Here is a 21792-nt window from a genome sequence, read left to right as displayed (position 1 = left end):
GCGCTAGTATCGCCTGGTAGCGCCACTCGCCGCGGCAGTCAGCTGACTGGCGGTACGATAGCGTGTCCGCCCGGCCGGCCGCGCCGCCCGCCCGTCCGTCCGTCCGCCCTGCCGGCCCGACGCGACCGTCGTAGCGTCAGTTCCCGCGCGAGCGTAGCGGTATGTGGGGTGGTGCCGTGCGGCAGGTGGTCGCGGCCCGGGGCGTGCCCTCGCGGCCCTGTGTGAGAATGTGCGTGTTCGTGGCCGTGTTGGTAACGCTATGCGTGGGTGTGAGTCATGCTCAAACATCGGTGCCGCCCCCGGGTGTGGGCGAGGTGGTGTATTCAAAACCCCAACTCAACACCAGTTACCGGGCGTCGACTGAGTTCGACCCGCAGGGCATGGAGCACCTCTACTACGTCACAAACATGTTCCTGGACGTGATCCAGAAGGATGACGTCGCTGCACTCGGTGAGTTGAGCTGAGTTGAGCACGGGAGTTACCGGAGTTGAGCTCCGCGGTCGGGGAGCTGAATGTAGCTGTCACAGTCTCTATTCTACTGTCGGCCATGGGTGCGGATGTGAGTCGAAACACGTCAAATAGCAGACCTGTCTCCCCTCCTTGCCCCTCTCATGGTACTTTCTCCATGCATGCATATGACTGACACATGTTCACCTGCTGAAAAACGAGAATATTGTCCTTGTGAGGGCCTATTTCATGCTGCTAAAACATAGGACAGGCAGTAGGCACATTTAAAAGAGTGCTCTGCTTCTTATACATTTATACCTGCAATGGCGGAGATGTTCCAGGAAGGGGCAGATTATCATTTTTTTTTAGCTGAAAAGTGAATCTAACCTCCCGTTTGCCTGTTGCGCCGATTCTCTCCCAGGCCGACCTCGGCCGGCATCACCAAACTCCAATGCTGTTTGCTGCACCCCACCATTTGTGAAGGCCGTCACCGTGTGGCCGGCAGGCCCCTGCACGAAACGTCCGGCGTGGCCTCGGCCCTCGACAGTCGCCAGCTCTCCCGTAAAAACAGATCCCACCCCTACCTACCATCACTGCATCCGCGACCACTGCGCAGTATCCACTGCACGCAGTGCACACTGCCTGCATTGCACAGACAGTGCACTCAGTGCAGCGCGCAGTGCACCGTCGCCTTGCATCCCATGCAACTCTGTTATCTGTCTGTCTGTGGTGAGGTGAGGATGGGTGGTCGGGGGATCTCCCTCTACCGCAAAATATCTCGCCACCTCCGCTTCCGCGGACCTAGCAAGGTACGGAACGTGAAACTGAGACGAGAGCCATACGGCTGAGTGTCACGAGCTGCTAGTTACATAAGTATTACGTCGCGAGTGTCACGAGCTGCTAGAGGCTCCTGAGCTGTAAGCTTGAGAACTTTTTATATCCCAGCCATGAACCTTCAATCCGAGAGTTTTAGCTAAGACGTTTGCTAGAGCTTATGCGCCGAGCTCCGATCCACGGCCTCCGAACGCTGGGCTGAGGGACCCTACACCTTGTCTATAGGGATCAGACTCACGCTCTACCCATTATTCCTTATTGCTATTCCCATCTGGCCCAGTGAGCGGTAACCTTATTGGCCTGGCGAGCCCCCTATGGGACTATGGGAGTCCCTCGCATCCTCCCATGCCACCCTACCCAGCCTCCACGGTTCCCATGAGTCATAAGGAAAATATAGAGCCGAGGACGCTACAATATGCGTATGGCGTGACGGACATGATTGCTGATAGAGACGGAATTGTCCTGATACTTGGGTATGGACTGGTTTCCTGCTAGGAACTTGGCCGTCTATTCCTTGAAATGGGCCCTCGAGCTCACTGGCAAAAGTAAAAGCACTTTGGATATTGAGAAGACTGATATTTTCACAATTCTCCACCTCCTATATCCCGGCTGTCACGCCAGAGTTTGTAGCGAGCCATTCACCCAAAACCTCTCCCCCTCACCCCTCCCCTCAGCGTGAGCCGGCCCGTCTAACCACAGACCAGTTTCAACGGTAAAAACGGCGCCGCCTCGTGCTGGTCAGAGCTCTCCTGGCTCCGTGCCTCGATGGGCAGGTGCTCACCGCGCGGCCAGAGATGGGACCGGCTGGATGGTGCTCAGAGACCGGCATTAGAGGCAGACTCCCTGACCGAGATACGGTGGAATGGGAGCACGGGGATGTGATGGGCCACGGGCACGACTGGTTGGGTAACCGGGATGTGAGTTTAGGCTCATGGGCTCTCCGAAATATTGATCGTAAGCTACCAATATAACGTAGTATCGAGGAGGAGGCATTGCTTTTTATAGGAAATTATACGCCAAAGCCAGTAAACTACTATGGACGTCAAGCCCCTTGAGACCCCACTTTTTTGCGATAATTTTTAAATGCGTCAACTCTCGTTGATAATATTCTGGCATTGTGTGTTTCAGAACCTGCCGAAACTTTTATTACTAAGGTATTTTGACGCCAAACGATTATGAAAGGTACTTCTCATTCACTCGTAATGTTAAATTTCACGGAACGAATATGCTGTTTGGGTAGAGGCTACGCGCTCATGGGGCGGAGCCACGTAATGACGTCAGCGCTAAGCTCCGCCCTACCCCTCCGGCGCTCCTTGCTCGGCGACCGGTCACTCGCGTCTCTCGCTCCATTCAGGCTTGATGGTGGGCGGTAGCTGGTAGCGGTAGCGGGCGCTGGTAGATGGCATTTAGAGCAGATGGCGCTGGTGGCGGGGCTCGAGTGTGGCCGAGCGCAAGCCTCTGCCCGGGCCTGAATTGACCTTAGCATTACGAGTGAATGAGAAGTACCTTCCATAATCGTTTGGCGTCAAAATACCTTAGTAATAAAAGTTTCGGCAGGTTCTGAAACATACATTATCAGAATATTGTCAACGAAAGTTGACGCATTTAAAAATTATCGCAAAAAAGTGGGGCCTCAAAGGGTTTGACGTTCATAGTAGATGCCGCCAGCGCTCGTGCGTTGCCTTGGGCCAGAATTGGAGGATCCATAGCCAAATGAAATGTGCATGATTTTGGAGGCCTTGCCTGGGACTACCATTGAACCGATTTTGAGGTTGATAGCTTAAAATTTATTTGAGCCAGGGGACCTCACGTCAAAACGGTTTTCCGACCCCAGCACGTGCAGCCTGCACCCCTCGCAGACGGTGACCCCCCTGGAAACTGGTTCAAGGTGTTACCGATGTGTCCCGCCAGTATGGCTTTGCCCGTGACCTCGGGTTGACCTGTAGCCTTGACAAAAAATTTAGTGTCACCGAAACTTTGAAGCGGAATAGCATGTGCCACGAAGCACCGAGCGAACCGAGGCCAGCACCAAAAGTTTACCTCGCCGGAGACGAATCAAACGGTCCCACTTTCGTCCCGATCAGTCCACCCATTTTGACTCCAGGTCCAAAAAAGCTTGGACAAACTCACTCACATACTCACATACTCACTCACTGACAAACAGGTTCAGCCGAGGGCCTTGGTTCAGCCGAACTTTTTTTCAGCGACCCACCAATGGGAATTTCCGGATGCAAAAGCATGCTATCGCATGCTTTTGATCCTCCAATTCTGGATTGATTTCTTTTTCAGTATTCTGTTTATGTTTGGGTATAGGTAATCAAGAAGCTACACATAGGACAAATTTTGAAACTATGACTTGTCGCCCAAAATTTCTGGTTTGTATTTCTTCCTCCCATTCGAGCATTATTGAGGAAAACACGATATGCTGTTAACGTGATGATGAGCAGTTATGATACAGAGCATCGTTCAAAGATGATTACTTAATTTTTAACGTCCTAGGGTTGTGCTGAGTAGTATTCCACTTGTAGGCTCATCGCTTGTCGACCTTTCAATAAGTGAATGAACACTGGATGCTCATTGCTTATGTATTGAACCTTAGACTAGAGCAAACAAAGTCATGTAATGTACATTGCACCCTTTCAATGCTGCACTGCCATCCCACTGCAGACTCAACAAACTATCCAATCTCATTCTTTCCCTCCTCCGTCTTCGACGTTGGAGAATATCCACCGAACTGCGGTCCGAATGAACGTAGCCCACAAATCGACAAAAACCGCTGAGCTAAGTGAGAGCCGCTCCATCAATTTTCATCATCAATGGCCGCGCTATCAATATTCGTCCGCAGGCCCGTGGAGCTGAGCATCACACATCATTTTCAGAGCTGGTGCAGGCAGCTCCACTGAAAAGGCTTTTCAGCGTCGTCTGCGCCGAGCTCGGTTGAGCTCGGATGAGCCTGGGTGACCGCCGGCCGGGGCCGCGGTCACGGATGGAGACTGGGGCGGTGTTTAGCTGAGCGGATTTAGCCAGCTGCGTTTGTATGACTTTGGCTCAGCTGGTTGAGGGTGATGAGAGCCATACGAGGTGTGGGAAGACTGGGGAGATGGCTGGACACCAGTTGCGGCTAACTTATCGCTGTGGTAATGGCTGGTGCTCTCTGGAACACAGTTTTGTGGTTGAAGTTTTGAAGCTTTATGCTCGACCAGTGGACACTGCATATAAACGAACGTTTATGCGTACAGAGGCCATGGTTTCCCTCACAGGCCATGGTTACCTTCAGAGCCCACCTCCAGAGGGCATGGCTACCCACCAGAGGCCTCGGTTACCCGAGAGTCTGTGGTTTTCTCAGGCCATGCCGCCGCGGCTCGGAATCGTCCCCGATTGTCGCGTTCACTGTTCACCGTTAGGTCGGCCGGCACAGAGCTCCGAGTCACGCCCGTGCTAGCGGTGACGCCGGACACGCGGAGCACGAGCATGGGACACGGGATACCGGGATACCGGATACGGGGACACAAGTGTGGACAGTGGAAACATTGACGGTATACCGGACACCGGTGCGGAAAATGTTTGTTTTGAGTGTACTTCTGTTTCCGCTTAGGCCTTATTTCGCTTTGGTGGGCTCGCTTATAATGGAAATCCCGTGCAGCTTGATTATGCCGTAACGCCATTTCATATCAGCTGGCGTGCGCCGAGCAAACGGTGTCGTGCCGCCTCAGATAAGGGATATTTGCTTCATAACTGCCATCGTGGTATGCAGATACCACATGGTGGACAAGTGCCGTGATTGAGATTGGCCGCCCTCACATATGTGGCACGTGGGTCTGTATACGTGCCACGCATTCAGTTCATCTCCTAGCTACGTGGCGGGCTCAGCTCATCTAAGCTCACGTACCACGTGCCTCACACACGTGCTCCATAAGCTCATAAGCCAGCGGATCAGCGCGTCAAAGTGTCGCGACCACGTGCGCGCCTCTGACCTGGCATTTTACCAGAAGGGTGCATTGACCCGTGACACTGGTAATGATGATGGCAGGGGTGATGATAATTGTAATTGCAATTGCGGTGATGGTACTGGGATAATCGCTCAGACAACTGCACAGGGGATTAGAAGCTACTTAGCACAAATATTACGATATTACGAAATTTTGACTTGCCTGCCGCCACTAGCAGACTTGATCACCGCGCGACGGAAGGATGTTCATTGCTCAGATACTACGACTGGGGTACCTGCGCGTATCGCCATTGATAAGGGTTTTCCAGCGTCTTCCCCTTGTCTCTGTCAGCCACCATTCTTGTCTGTTTTTCCTTCATGTGTCTTCCTTTGTCTATTTTTCCTTCATGTCATGTGTTTTCCTTCCGGCTCGATTACTCCCGACCTAAACAATCCACAGCCCACAGTTTTGTATTCTGAATCCAAACGAGGCGGAAGGAGAACAACGACGCTCGACTTCTGCTGCTTCCTGTCATCCTTTGAGCACTGTTCCTCCCTGGATGACCGCGCCTTCTGGTCATTGAACTGCCCGGTATTTCTGCTTCCAAAAACCTCCGTGGTCTGTCCGGTACCGTTGCGTCTCTCTGCTCTTTGTTACTGCAGACTGCTGCTCGGTATCTGACGATGTCTGTTCAAAATCTGGGCGAGCGAAGTCGGCGCTGGCCGTGGCCAGATTTACTATTGATGCTGCGAGTTTTGTTTGTCTTCTGCTCGCGTGGTGACACAGATTTTATACGGCGTTCCACGACCAGAGAGCGGCGACCGTTGACTGATTCAGTTGCCAGTTCCAGATGCCAGATGCCGATGCCAGGCGTGGTGCCAGATGTTGATGACGAATGCCGATGTTTTTCATGTTGGCCGGGCAGCTGGTGTCTCAAGTGGAGATGAAAATTCTGTTTAGGCTTGTCTTCCACTGTGCTTTGCGCATCTTAACCTTCATGTAACTACCCTCACACATGATCTTTGCTATGGGGCATGCGCATTGCGCAACATTTTTAGGCCTTATAGCGTTTCCATCCCCACTGTCCCAGTTTTCATAAATATCTCATTTCATTCTTACCCTTTCCCAGTGCAAGTTCCTTTTTTCTCTGCAAATTGACCCGATAGCTCCATCATCAGCAGGTACCCGGTCCAGTACTTCTTACGCCGTTTTTAAACTTCCAATGTTCCGCCATTCCCGCTCAACTCTCTCTCTCTCTCTCTCTCTCTCTCTCTCTCTCTCTCTCTCTCTCTCTCTCTCTCTCTCTCTCTCTCTCTCTCTCTCTCTCTCTCTCTCTCTCTCTCTCTCTCTCTCTCTCTCTCTCTCTCTCTCTCTCCCTCTCCCTCCCTCCCTCCCTCTCTGTCTCCCTCTCTCTCTGTCTCCCTCTCTCTCTCTCTCTCTCTCTATCTCTCTCTCTCTCCCTCTCTCTTTTTTTTTCTCTCTCCCCCTCCCTCCCTCCCTCTCCCCTCTCTCTCTCGCTCTCTCTCCTTCCATCTCCTTCCTCCCCAGCCATCCCGTTCCAATCCTCATTCGGCCTCCCTCTCCGAACGTCAGCTGTTTTCGGCACATCAACGGCTACTCGTGGCACAGCAACAGTTGTTTGGGCAGCCGCCGTCACCATCTATTTCGCACAGGGGCGGATCCAGCTCAGAGTTTGGGGGGGGGGGGGCAAACCATAACAATTTATCGATTCTTTCCATGCCTCGTCCATAGGCGTAATGTTAAAATTATGCCGTTTGGGAGGGGCAAATGCCCAATTTGCCCCCCCCCCCCCTGGAACCGCCACTGATTTCGCACGGCAGTGGCCATCTTGGTCAGCACCTTGCCCAGCGTGCACCTGCGATTGACGCATTCAGCTTATAAGTGGAGGCAGACGTCAATTATGATTGATGTTCATTTCCCAATGATGATCGCTGACTCTGGGGAAATTGAAGTTGGTACCTACATGCAGTGGCTATTTTTACTCATTAGCTAGATAAGTGATTGGTAAAACGAGAAAGATAAGTTTTTAAATTTGGTTTGACTTAACTGTCATATGGGTTCACAATCTTTAACTTTTGAATGTTACTGTCATCTCTACACTGGACTGTGAGATGAATCTGCATACGGGTTTCACTGTCTGCACTAATGCAGCGCACTGGACTGGCTGAATCCCGGTCCGGACCCTGGGTCCATTTCTGCCGACACGGCTGTGTCCGGCCCTATCTCACACACTGGCCGACTAGATTGGAGCGGAAACGGTTATGGAGGATTATCTCCGAACCATCGCCGCGAGGAGCTGCAGCCAGGAAAATGGCCATTCTGTTTCCGCTGGGCGTGGAATTGGCCAGCCGGCTCGTCGGGCTCTGATTTAGCTCGAGCGCAACTCATATCGGCGCAGCCGGAAGATTGAACTTGTGATGAAAACTTCCTCGGTGACCGGATGGATCGGAAGATGTTTGGACGCTGACGTATCAGATGATTGGTCTCGAGTTTGGACTTCAGGGGGACAAATGAGTGGCGAGGAAAATGATGAATTGCTGGCAGTTTTCCTCAAAGCTGCTAGATCCTCAAGTACCCTCAGCGACATCATTTGGAGTCCAAGCTATGATCACAACAGTCTTCCCATTCCCGTACAACTAATTAAACATGCTCAATTTTCATCTCCCTAGCGCTCGAGATCCTGAAACAAAGAACATGTCACTTAACAAGGCCGGCCGCTGCTAGCTTATGCTCTTTATCATTCGTATAAGCCCCCCGGCTTAGCCCATGCCGTGTTGCCACACTAAGTAACACCTTTAATCCTCGTGGCTGGTTTTACACGGGATAACGGTGTTAACCCTCGCCCGTAAACGGCGATCTGCCACCTTCGCCCATGCAGGGGGGGGGGGTTGGTGCGACCCCCCCCCCCCTTGGCGTTTGAAAACGGAGCGTCGTAGAGCTTAGCGGAAAAGACCAACGGATTGCTCTCGCCGAGATCTCGCGATTGGTGGTATATTTTTTGGTCCTAGGTCAACATTTGACCTACTTTTGACCGGTCAAAGGTCAAATTTTCGGAAAAATAGACTTTTTTTCAACTTTCCGCGGCGATTGCGGCAAAACGGTAGAAGATATCGACTTGAAACCTTCACTATCGTGTTCCTTGATCAATTCTCTATCGTTTGGTATGTATTTCGTTTCCCTAGCTCTAAAAATGGCGCGTTGGGAGCGCCGGAAGTCGGCAAGGTCACAGTCGGCGGCAGAAATTCGAAAAATCAAAATTTAAATTTTTGAAATCTGATTGTATTTTTGGATTTGGAAGGTCCATTTGCTCCCTATAGAAGCTAATATTGCTGCATATTCTCATTGAGGTGACAAGAATTAGCAAAATAGTGGTTCGGGCGCTTTTCAAAAATAGTACCGGACGCTGTTCCTCTTGTGACGTCATAGCTCCGTGACCTGACCTGACCCGGTCAAGTTTCTTATACCATATGATAGCCAATACTTGCCCCAACATGCATGGGAAGTTTCATCACGATCCATCAACCGATGTCCGTACCACCGGCAGGAAACCTCGGGCGTTGGCACTCAGTTTGTGAAAATCCGGCCGGAGGCTGTTCCCTTTGTGACGTCATAACTCCGTGACCTGACATGACCCGGTCAATTTTTTGTTATCAAAAGATGCGCAAGGTTTGCCCCATAAGGTACCCAAAATTTGGCGGCGCTGCGCGCCGCCGTTTTTGCACTATTTCCGAAAAACCTCAGGGGGGGGGGGTTGCACCAACCCCCCCCTACATGGGCGAGGGTTAACTCGTCCAACAGACAGCCGACAGGTGGATTTCCGAAATGTGTGCAATGTTTCTTGGGTTATGCAAAAAATTGTGGACAAGTTGTGAGGACCAGTGTTTTGAAATGCCGTGAAGATGGTGAAACGCTCACATTATATTCATCATACTAACACATAATATTTGATAAAATTGTTTTCATGGTTGAACCTAGATTAGCAAACACGACTGCATGGACGTCACCCAGTATGGCCACATGCACTATGTACTCTCGAAAATACGGACTTGCCTCGGCTCTCGCTGATTTTCAACAGAATCTCCGCCTGAACTAATCCAACTAGCTGCAATCAATTCGCCGGATCGGTCCCGTCCATCGATTGTGTCCTCGGTTGGTGGGACAGACGTCGACGGGTCGGTCGGCTGACCCCTGGCGCCGACAGATGCCCTTTGACGACCAGACATATCGGACATAAGTCGATAGATGATGGCAGCTCTCGGCGATCGCTATATACGTGGGAGGGCAGACGCGTCAATCCAATTGGGGAGGGCAGAATAGCCGCCACTGATGCTTATATGTTTCGGGGAATTGGAGAGGCTGCAGAGTGTTGTAGGGACTGGCATGGATTTGTGCCTTGGATAGCAATGAAGCTGATACTTAGTCGATTCTTTACTGGCGATGATGATTCGTCTATTGACGCGTTTCAGAAAATGACAGAATACGTTTAGTGGCTGACCGATTCAATTATCCGAGTAATTGCTTTATTTAATCAAGCCGTGATTTGGTGTAACGACTGGTGATTGTCATAAAACCTGCTGCTGAAAGGTTTATTTGATTAGAATTCCGATGGAACCTTAACCCAAGGAAGCGTTCGTCCTAGTCGATGGAACATAACTGGATCAAATCACAATCCAGTGCAGACATAAATGGAAACGACGTGCCTTTGCTCCATTCGTGTAACAATATTGACTGGCGGAACTGGGGAGTCTGCACTTTGTCCTAAGGTCACCAAGGCTACCACATTGCTTTGGCTTGCCATGAATAGCATGAAATATGTCTGGTGACGTCATCAAATACCTCGAGTTACTTCGAGCACGGAATGCAATGACTCGAGGCGGACCCCAGCTGTTGGTGAATTTTGTTGAGTTACTTCTGCGTCAGTTGTTTAATAGAGACGATCGTCTCCAATTTAAAGCCACATTCGGAGCATAAGTGGTTATAAAAATGAACAGAATTCCAATATAGATCTTCCTAGATAGCCACTGAGTGAAAGCTGAAATAGCTGCCCAGTAAAAGCTTTTGCGATGAGTGGAACTTCTCTACGACAAGTTCACAACCGCACTCATTTTGTCCGCTTGTGTTGTTGCTAAAATGTCCGAAATGCTCCTAATACGAAGCCTTATATGATGCCTCGTTTGAATAGCAGTTGTGCTCAAAGTCCATTATACTTTGTGAATGACAATACCCGCCTAAGTTGTATATTTGTTTATGAGGAACTCAGGTCCCAGCATGCAATGCTTTCTGTTTGCGAGTTCTTTCGTCCATTGTTTGCCTCCAAGTCCGTTAAACTCTCGAATTCAAATAGATTGGAAAAAGTTTGAGGGGTTTATGGGGTCAAAATTGAAACGGACTGGCTCAGTTTCCATCTGATGTGAAGGAAGCTCACAGAAGAACCAGGGCTAAAATGCTCAGGAATACCGTTAACTATGAATATAAGAATATAATACAAATTACCGGGAACGCCAGAGCCAGAGGATGGCCTGACGAGTTTTGTGAAGCCACGAATCGAGCTGCCGGTGAGTGTCTGTGTATTTTTCCTGGCCGACCGACCCACTCCAGCCGCTGCGGTGGCCCGAACTGGAATGTTGACCCACCCACTTCCCGTGGTCTCCGCCCTCCCCGTCACTCTACCCTCCCCATGCTCTCTCTAGCCCTCGCCCTCGTCCCCATTCCACCTACACTCATACAGTCTCTATGTAAAGTCTGCTAGAGTCATGGCCGGGTTGAAACACGATTGGGCCAGCTGTCCGGACGTTTTTGTAAGTATGAAGATTGGTGGTATGTATCGTCCACCCACATTCCTGATGCACTAACAGGCAGCATACGCGTTGTCTCTTGAGTTATGATTTATTGGGATTGAGATTAATAGGATAATGATATTTTATACATTATTGGAAAAATGACTACACCTAAAATATTAATTCGCTATTTTTATTTTTAGCTCACATTTCCGTTTTCCTCTTGCTTGTCTGCCTCCAATCCTCCACACTGATTCTTACGCTGCCTGCTGCCGCCGAGTGCCGACCTAGTTTGTCCAGCTGGCGCAGTGTGTGCCTTCCGGGCGACCGGGGCGGCGGCGGCAACTTCAGACCGACCCGTGGACCGGGTCCCGGCTCACTTCCGTCGACTCTACCGCCGTGAGTCGCGTCTGAAATCCGGCTGGGTCGCTACGGGAGAGTTCTGAACGATTTCGGAGCCGGAGAGTCTTGACTTTGGACGAGTGTGTGGAGTTGGAGGAGAAATGAGAACTGGAAATGTCGTGACGGATGAGCGCATCCTGACGGAAAGATGTGATGAAAGTTGTGGGATGGCTTACAATTCTGACATTGTTTACGATGTTTTTTTTTTTTTTTGCTGAAAGCTTCAAAATACCGACATCCACTTGAAATATGTCAACGAAAATAGGCCAGCCAAACCGTATCCTTCGAACTTCCCACAAACATTTTCATTCGGCAGCGTCGCTGTTTTGAGCTCGAGAGTAAACACCACCCAAAGTCGTCCCGTCAGAGTGAGTGACGGGGGATCATTTGTCATTTCCACAGGCGATTGTCACTGGAGCGCGTAGCTGTGAGGGAGGGCAGGGAGGGCCCCTCCCATTCGCGATATTGTGTCCGGAGGTCGGCGTGGGGCTGTCTCGTGTGATGAAGAGGCCCTCACTCGCCGACAGACGCGTGCGGTCAACTGCAGGGGACCGACCCGGGTCCGCCCGGTCGGCCCGCGGGGCGGCGGCTCTTCAGAGCTCGAGTGGCCCGTCATCGCCCATAGCACACATTGGGTGGACGCGCGGTTATTGACTGGGTCAAGTGGGACGGACGGAAGTCTGTAGATTCTCCGCCCGGAATGTCTGAAGAAAATCCACCCAGCATGTGTTGATTCAAATGCCAGGTTATCTTTTTTGGGCGGTGGGGGGGGGGGGGGGGTGGTAGCCTACTGAGGCATTAGATGTTAAAATTTTAGTTTCTTTGCTCCAATTATTGTCATGAGGACATGAGATCTATCTAAGCCTTTCGTAGAATACGCCGCGCATTTTGGTTTGATTAAGCTGGTTCCACATACGTATATGGGTCCCTTGACCGATGCATTCCGGCCTCCATATAGCCGCATTAGGTGCGCATTCATCTTCATCATACATTATTATTCCATTGACTTTTCCCCATTCTTTCTGTGGTGGGATAATGTGCTTTGTGATGCTAAGCGATGCCCGCTATACCTCAGAGACTGAGCGTGCCTCAGACTGATCTCTGTATCTTTCTTTGCCGCGACTTCCGGCGGAAGGTCTCCGCCGGACACCCCGAGCTGCAGAGAGGCGGCCGTGCATATCTCTCCTCGTGCAGGGCTTTCTGTGAATATGACGTGACGAGTCAGCGTCAGAATAGTGACGCTAAAGAAGACGGACTGCCCGGGTACCGTCACAGACAGTTGAGTGGTTGCTTCCGGCTCTTCGTCACACCGGAAATGGACGACCGGAAGTGACCTGAGAGTAACGATCAAAGATGGCTGACGTTGTTCTTCTGCGGAAGTCGTTCATACGCTGGCAAGTTGAGGGTATGGATTGTTGATTGGTTTCTGAGTATCGGGTTTTCCGGTTTTTCTTTTGGGGAAACTATGACTCTTTACGGTGGTTGGATAAGTGATGAATCCGCCAGACGGGTGACCTTACTGCAGTGATGTCGTCAGGTTGTTTATAAAGCACTGCGAGCTGACATTGTGACTCAGGCTCCGCTGTGTTTCTCGTCGGCTGTTCCATGTCTGGTAGTCACGGTCCTCGGGACGGTCACAGCATTATACTGTGTTAGGGCTGGCCACGGGTCGGCGTTACTCCAGCCCAGCCTGGCCTGCGCCCATTCCGTGGTCAGATTTGCTCAGAGCTCGTCAATGCTGCGTAATTTTGTGCCCAGCGCAGCCCCGTAGCCAAGCCCGGCCTGAAGCCCGGTGGGGTCGTACACAGCCCAGCCGTGTTCATGACCGATAGTCAAAACGTTCCATGGCCCGCAGCCCAGCCGTTCCAGGGCCTGGCCCCTAGCGGCAGGTTTGTGACTTACGACCCAGCCGATCCGTTGCTCAATGCTCATATTCCGGTCCATGGTCGCTGGACTGGTCCGTAAACATGGGTAATACTGAACAGTGAACACTGCACAAAAAAAAAAACACATCCAAAACACGGGTGCGATCCAAATTGGCTTCAAATCTCACAGAGTCCAAGTATCCGGGTGCAGTCACTCACATCCCCCTTTCCTAACTTTTACTCCCTTCAAACAGCCGTGCTGCCAAATTTGGACCGATATCCGTTGGTCTGGTCAGTACAGCTGGTGATTCAGCGGACACGCTGACCGTTGCGCCGACCTCGCCTGAGGCTGCCATATGCGGTGCCCGCGGCCGGCGTATTTGGTTGGGTGGGGGCGGGAGTGTAAATAATGAATATGGTGTAGTGGATGGAACTGGAATACTAACCGTTGAGGACTGAGGCTATACGAGGCTCGTATTGTCCGGGGTCTCTACAACAGTGAGTCATTCCTCGGATTATCTGTGCTGATACGAGCACGATTCCGAACCCACCAACTCGTCCAATGTATCCCGCTCGACCAATTTGTTCTGATTTTTTCGTACCTAGCTGATGTTTTTTTTCTGATTATTGTGAGATGCCAGCATTATGAGATGCTTTTTATATCAGCCGTAGGCACGCTTCGCCAGCCTACCATGTGTCACACCATTAGCCATCGCTATCCTTTCCTATCTTGATCTGGCAGCTCTGGAATTCACATCACCTTGTTTTTTTTCCCGCGTCAGCCTGAACGCACCATTCCTCAACGTCCGCGTACCGTTGGTGTGTTTATTCTCTCTGTCTCGAGCCTGTTTGATCTGTGTTCTGGCTTCCAGATCAGTTTGTTTTCCATAGATTTTTATTTCTTTGTTCTTTGTTGCTTAGGTATTCACTGATATAGGCGTTCCTTCTCTGTTTCTTTTTAGTGATTTCTCAGCCTCTTTCATCGTGTCTTTCTATGCTTCTGCCCGTGCGATGTTCTTCATAACTCGTGGCTTTTATCCAGTTAACCCTTTCCTTAAAAACAGCCTCATCCTCTGTAAGTCTCCTTGTCAGCTATCAAGTGATATGCCTGGCCGCTCGTCACAGTTATCCCTCGCTTCGCCTCTGGGTCATTGTTGTTTGCCGACCGTCAGCGACCGCCCTTTTATCCCATAACACTTCGTTAAGTTCTGTTCCAGACGGTTCGTTAACTCGGTTAATGTGAACCGTTTCTCTCCGCCTATAGCACTCTCCAGTCCCGTTTGTAGTGGGAACTACTCTCCGGATGACCCATAGCGTCTGTGTTTCGTAATCGTTTACCCGGCACATCCACAGTCCACACTGAGCTTGTTTTATATTTTAATTTCCTCATATTGAGTGTGGTGGATGGTGTAGAAGTGGAGATAATGGCGATAAAAAATGCATGAATCGCGATCCAAATGGTAAATTGGGAAATAGGAAGCTGATCTTCTTGTTATCTTTCGTCTTTAGCTGAATGTCTTGTGATGGCTTATTTTCCTGGTTGAACTGCTAACGAAACAAGAATATCTTATCTGAATGTGTCACTTGTCTTGCGAGCTTTTTCTTCGGCTGATTCCTTCAGTGTGCCCGGGAATATTTCTTCTCTTTTGTGATTCTGGGTTAAGATGATGCGGCCAGTTAGCCAGCATGGCCTAGCCTTTGATGGACAGATGTATGGGACTAGCCAATCCAGCCACTTCGCGTGGAACACCTCTCACCCCGTCTTTGATGCACTGGTGTATAGGACCAAGTCGCGCTGACAATTAGCGGTGATGAATTGCTCTGCCTGTCGATGGCTTGTTTACCACCAGACAGGCTTGTCTGTTTATGAGGGCGACTCGCCGGGGCGTTAACTACACGAATGGAACCTGTTTGGCTGGAGAACTGTCGCGCCCGGTCCGTTTGGGCTAGGAGTTAGGACGAGCTCTGAAAGCAGCTAGTGCGCTGTCCATCAGTCCGACTGCCATTTTTGCCGGTGCATTAGGACACTCAGCCTGCTGTTATTGCTTTATGATTCGGAACAGACCTATTCAACATGGAAACTGCCCGGAGCGCATTAAGTTGAAGCAAAGTGGCGATTTGGCCCCATTAGACGATGCTGCCATGAATGTGGATAATGGCGATTGTTTCCGGCGCGGAAGTGGTTTTTCTTTTTGCGATTCAGCTTCTCACAATTGCCGGGTTTCTTGGGTTCCGGTTGCTAAAGTGCACCTATGTCTATTGGTTCATATTTGTAAAATTGTCGGAAGTATCGAACCATATCGTCTTCACTTGTGCCAGGATGGCAGGAAACTGTCTTTTCTGCCTAGATGATCGATATTCGTTTCGCCAGGGAGCGACTGGTCCTGTAATCGAGTGATGATAAGATTAGCAATTGAAACCGAGAGGTAAGAGTAAGATGACTTGAAACAAATTGTTAGTATCCCGTCAGGCCTTCCGTTGAACCACATGTGGCTCCTCCTCCTATACAAGTGAAGTGATCAGGGGCGCGGGAACTACTTTCAGACTGTGGGGGCACACCATGATAGAGATCAACCTAGGGTACCCCCAAATTTAGTTTTCTCGCCGGTTTTAGGCCACTTATTTTTCATCCCTTGGCTTTTTCAACAAAAAAGGAAAATATTTGCAAAAAAAGTGCGGTATTCCGTCTCAAAGTTGAGGGGGCACCGCCCCCACGGCCATAGAGTTGGGGGGGGGGGGGGCAAGCTGCCCCCACTGCCCCCCCGGTTCCCGCGCCCATGCAAGTGATTGGAAATTGTCCCCTACACAGGATTCTGGAGAGCCGATATGATCGGTAGTGCAATGGGGTTCTTGATAACAAACATATACCCTTATACAATGCAAGCTGCAAAAATTGTTCACGTATGACAGGATTTGGAGTTTGGTGGTTAACATAAAGCTGCTGCTGTGCAGGACGGCAGAAATTCTATGCTGCCCAGCATTCCCGATACCGGTATCGACCAATGTGATATCAGTATCTGCCTCACAATCTCCCGTTCATATCGCTGTGCATTGCAAGCGTTCAATAATCACAAATTTCCCCCGTAAACACGTCATGCATATGACGGTGTCGCGTTTGAGCTTCCTTCTGCCGAGATGCCGCATAACGGAGGCAATCTTAACGTTCAGTCTATGTTACACAAACGAGGATTGCTAGCCACCACGCGCATTTCTGAGGCTTCATTCTTTTGGTTCTCTACCTTTGCCCTCCCCATCCCTTCCTCCTGGCTCCCTCGCTGATTCAGTCCGTCTGTCTCCGCCTATCGGTTGGTCGCTCTGCCGCCCTATCTCTCCTTCGCTAGTCTGTCTTCTAAGATGCCCCTTTCTTTTGCTCTGTCTTTTCTCCCTTCTCTCATTCTCTTTCTTGCCTACTTTTCCTCCCCGTTATCTCCTATCTCTGAATGTTGAAGCTAGCGGAGAGGAAATCACTAAGATGCAACAACCCACTGGCAATTCACTGATTGTAATCACAGAAGCAGTACAAACTATGTATGAACGACGCTGGACGATCTTTAGCATGTTCCCTAAGTAAGTTTTAGAATTTTTGCTTCCAGTCAGCTATGGACAATAGACGGACAGGCAGATATAAATTGAAGACTGCGAGTGTACAGTCAGATGACTAAAGGCCTGCATTATAGATGATCGAGCCATTGGACCCGTTTTGACGAAAGTACTCAATCTGCATCTGTCTGAAGTTGTGCACTGACCTCTAGCTGACGGGGAAGATAGCGACGCCTGAAACAAACTTCCCGTACACAACAAACCTCCCGAGGTCACTGCAGAAGAGAGCCTTTCTGTGTGCGAACTCCTCGGCGTATAAGCGTCTTCAGACGCGGAAGTGCCCCGGCACGAGACGCCTGCCAGCGGGAGCACGTTCAGTCACCTGTCGTGGCTTCGCGGCGGTCGCGCTTCACCACGCTTCGCTTCAGCCCGCCTCGCTTCGCCGCGCTTCGGCGGACACAGGAGTTGAGCGGAGGCAGGTGTGGGGACGATGGGGCGTGCTGCTGAGATGATGTCTCCACCCGCGGGATGGGGTTAGGGGTTGATCCATCGCTCACGCTGTCGAAGGATTTTGTGTGGGGCCCTGGGGCCCAACTAATGACTGCAGGCAGATGTCTTTGCTTCAAGGCGCGCGCGCTGATGGCAGTTTTGGCGTGCGATGGGGGTGGTGTCTGGGAATGGCATGATTCGATTGTCGCTCGGGTTCAGAGAACCGCTCGCTATTGCTGAATGAGGAGGCATGGTAGCTGCTCGATTGTATGGTGTACGAATCTTTCCTTTCATGTCGAGACTTCCGGTGAAGCTGGGCTGTGGTTGTAGTCTTGTGGAAGTGGCTGAACTTATTTGTTCCGTGCACCTGGGCTAAGCGGTGCGGAAAATCTTCCTTCAAACATTTTGGCAAGTGACTAATTTCGGCTCAACATGTTTTCGTACAAGCCATGTTTTCCTCAGTGATTCAAAACAGTTCTGGCAGTCCGTTTGCCGCCTCGTTCATAACAAAAATATTGTGTACTTCTATATGCGCATCATTTCCAGGATAGAAACCTCAAATGTGCAATCTTGTCAACTAAAACATATATCAGTTGGTAAGCTAGATCAAAGTTTATTGAGATGAATGGAATTTCTTGAGATTGGACGCAATAAATGTTCCTAGACAATGCAATGAATAGACGTCCTTGTATTTGAGAAGATTTATGACTTCGATTTCAAATAAAATAATTGAAATCTCAGACGATATTTAGGAATTCTGGATGGCAAAAGCAGAACATCAATCTACCAATCAGCGTCCGAGACAGGCGACCAATTGCTGAAAGCCGGCGGCTGATTGGACGATATTCAGCGACTGCAGCGGCCCTGGCGGCATGTCAATGGTCTGACTAATGGATTTATCAGCTTCCTAACCCACTCGTATAATCCCCTAGCCAGTAGCCACTCTCACATACAGTGGCCTTCAAGACTGTCACCAAATCGTGGGTTGTTGATCGCCCAAACAGTTTTCTTTCCTACACTGTAAAAAATATTGACTAGCCCCTCGTCAAATGATTCTCAACGCTAAATGTCGGGGGTACAGACTAGTTTTGCATCCTACTTTTGGCACACGCTGCGAGCCCCTGGCTTGTTTTGTGTTCGTCAGATGACAGTTACCAGGTGTCAGTTAGTTTTTACCACGTCCCAAAAATAGCTGGAGCGTTTCTGCCTTGTTTTGGAAGCAGGTCCTCGTTAATGCTGTGTATGATAACAAAGTACCTAGTAACAATAATAACGAAAAACAATGTCAAAACGAGGGCGGCTTGTTTAGTGACGATGTTCAAAAGAAGCATCGTCTTGTTCCTACTTAACGAATGAAGCTCAAACTAGGTCAAAACTAGGGGCCCAACTAGGCCCTAATCAACCCATAGTCAGATGACCAGCAGATCCTACGCCGCCCAATCCAGTCATCGAATTTGCCAGCGAATTCGTTTGAAGACCATCATATTATTAAATATCGGTGGTCTTCAAACGAAATCCCTTACCAGTTTGATGACGAATTCATCCGGCCCATTCCAAAAACGCTCAAGATAAAATGAAGATGTATTTCTGAAATAATGTGCTTTCTTGCAATGCACCTTTCGTATATCAAGCGAACCTTTCACTTCCAGCGCCCGTTTAGGTACAGTTATCAATCGAATCAGAAGCATGCACATACCTATCGATAGATCTGAACCTAAGAACACAGAAGACATTTTGTAGAGTACCTGTCTGAGCCTATGCAGTGGAGCCCGTGAGCCGCCCAAACCGCAGCTGCCTCATGAACTTGATGATAGGTCTGAACCTCAGATTGGCCAGAGCTTGGCCGTCAATAACCAGCTTATTTATATCCACAGTTGTAGTGACTTAGGGTTTGAAATTTGCCAAACCTAAGTTTTGATTACCAAGAGAAGTTTTGTACTTCTTGCACTTTCCTTTTCTTCATAACTTCGGCGGAAATCGTCGTAGTGAAACTTCAGTGTTCCGTTAGCTGTCGGTTCTTGAGAGAGTTGGCCAGGCCGGACACCGGGGGCGGCTCCACAACTTTCGAAAAATTAAACCTAAGTCCTATTGCACTGCATGGAGAGCAATTCATTTAAAATCGCTCTTGTCCCCCCCCCCCCCCCCCCGACAACTTTGCAAACGTCTCTGCGCGATTTGGTTGAGAATAATGGCTTATGGCAAGTTATTGAATCAGAACGTCGATCACTGCAGGTCATATATCGGCAAGCAATTCTTCATAACTAGACACTGCACAAATGGAAACGATACAGGTTTGCCCAGTGATAAACACTCGCACTTCACAGACGCGCGCACCCCCGACCGAACGCGGCACGGCACAGCGCAACTGGCGCCGGGAAGCCGGGAACGCATTAAGTGAAGGATTCACAGGTGCGCAACTTTATTGCGAACAATAAAAACCTACCGCAAACGATTAAAAAAAAAGGTTTTAGGGCAATCGGAAATACAAATGTATTGACTTATAGAAATAAAATTATCATTCACCTTCCAAATCACCCAACAATTTATTTGCCGTAAAAAGTGTCTGGAAATGGAAAGTTGCAAACATGATTCAGCAAGTAGGGAAACGCAGCAGCTACCTGGCGAATAATCTCAGGCTGGTTTAGTGACGAGTGCATTGCTACGGCTTGTTCCTCACCCTTCACAGATTACTATGACAAAACTACCCCTAGTATTTTGATCATCCTGAGGCTGGCTTTCACCTAATAATTTGATGAGGGTCTTCCTCGTTTCGGATTGAGGCGAAAACAAACGTCAAACAACCTTGATAGTTAATTCAGCACTTCAAAACAAAGGTACACCTAGGGTATCATTACAATACCGTATCATAATGATCTGGATAGTTCTCAGCCTGTAAGCTAACTAAGCGGTAACTAGTCAAGTGGTAGGTACCGGAAGCATTGACAACCTGCTGACTGTTTCGAGACCCTTGTTTTGACACATAGCTCGTCAATATTTTTTTACAGTGTACGTCATTCTCCAGGTCTGATAGCTCATGATCGAGATCCAGAACAACACCCAAGTAACTCAAACTTTTTAAAGCTCAAACTTCTAGATCAGTCTCCAGATCCCGTCATGGTTCGCTGAGCCGGTCACTGCTCTGACCAGACAAGCTTTTCTGATGCGCTGCGTTGGACAGATGTTCTCACCTGTGCTGTGCCTGTGGCGGTCACTAAACTCGCACCGTTTCGTGCCAGCTCGACGGATGACTGGGCAGGTTTGATGGGATTTGGCCGGGCACATGCGAACCTCCGGCTAAGTTTGAAGGCCAGCCGAGTTCGCTGGAGTGGAGCGATGTGGCCAGTCGGCCTGCCTTTTAACATGCACGACAGGTGTGCTGGGCACTGGGCACAGCGTGTTGAGGCAGGATGTGTTGTTTCATTCGCTTGGCATGCATCGGAAGTGGTAAATGTTTTTGTGGAAAATGTAATCGAGTTTGCGGTTTTGTTTCCTTGCCGTGGCCTTGGTAGCATGCCTGGTTTCCTTTCCTTTATGGTCGCAAATCAGCGATGACAACTTGAACTACTAAAAAGTTTCCGCGGGCGCAGCCGGGAGCCAGTGAAGCGTCGCTCACCCACAGTTCGACGGATGCGTCACATCCGCAGAACTTACCGGTCGATTCACCACCCTTCCCTGAACATCCCAGTTCAACCATATTTCCAGCTAATCAAAACTCTCTTAGCTGTAATTACACCAGTCTGGCTGGAGGGGCAAACGACGCTCAGGCTCTCCCTTCGAATTCAGTAGCCTGCAAATATTGTTCACACTCCCTGAATCCTCATCAATCGTCAATTGAACCCGCCCTTCCTAGTATCGTCAGTCGTCGTCAGTCGTCACCGTCACCGTCGCGTTACCGTCACCGCCTACGCCAGTAAATACGCCACCATTCCTCGGCTCACAGAAGCTGAGTCACTGCTTCTCGCTCTGACGCCCCCTCCCCCCCCCCACTCCCTCCCACTCGCCTACCGTTTGCGACCAGAGACCTCACGTGCACGTGCCTTGTGGGGTGAGCAGTGCACGCGAGCACGTGGCAGGGATGGGTGACTTGCACCGGCCGTTAGTGACGTGGCGGCGCGACCTGCGGACAGGGGATAACGAATATGGTGATGGAATGATGGCGGAATGGTTGCCGAATGGTGGCGGAACGGTGATGGAATGGTGATGGAATGGTAGCGGAATGATGATGGATTAGTGATTGATTGAATTCAGAATGAAGCGGATCTTAGGTCGGTGGCAATAGATGTCCAAACTTACGTAGTTTGATCACTGTCCTGGCCTTTTCTTGGAGGTCAACAAACTCACAAACGGAATGGTGATTTCTCCCATTCTGTCATGTTATGTCACAGTCATCTCCCAGGCTCCCATCTGTCCATATGTGCGGTAGTTTGACGAATTAGATTTGAATAAAAACTTGTGATTCACAGCCAGTTGGCAGCTGCGATTGAAGCG

General features: G+C 49.9%; 1 protein-coding gene across 2 annotated transcripts in view; it reads left to right on the top strand.

Annotated features, from left to right (window-relative positions):
* The first annotated feature begins 24 nt into the window (after positions 1 to 24).
* The window catches only part of LOC122387958 (prominin-like protein), a 59946-nt gene continuing 38178 nt past the window's right edge, over positions 25 to 21792 (top strand). The window contains exon 1 of one of the 2 annotated variants that reach the window (XM_043378666.1): positions 25 to 450. In XM_043378666.1, the coding sequence (XP_043234601.1) occupies positions 162 to 450 (289 nt within the window). In that variant the 5' untranslated portion in view covers positions 25 to 161. The remainder of the gene's footprint in view (positions 451 to 21792) is intronic. The other variant, XM_043378665.1, reaches the window with a different exon arrangement.

This window comes from Amphibalanus amphitrite, unplaced genomic scaffold (assembly GCF_019059575.1).
Source record: "Amphibalanus amphitrite isolate SeventyFive unplaced genomic scaffold, NRLGWU_Aamphi_draft 000304F_arrow, whole genome shotgun sequence".
Taxonomy (NCBI): domain Eukaryota; kingdom Metazoa; phylum Arthropoda; class Thecostraca; order Balanomorpha; family Balanidae; genus Amphibalanus; species Amphibalanus amphitrite.
The sequence above is the reverse complement of the archived record's forward strand: the minus strand, read 5'-3'. Positions and strand labels throughout refer to the sequence as shown.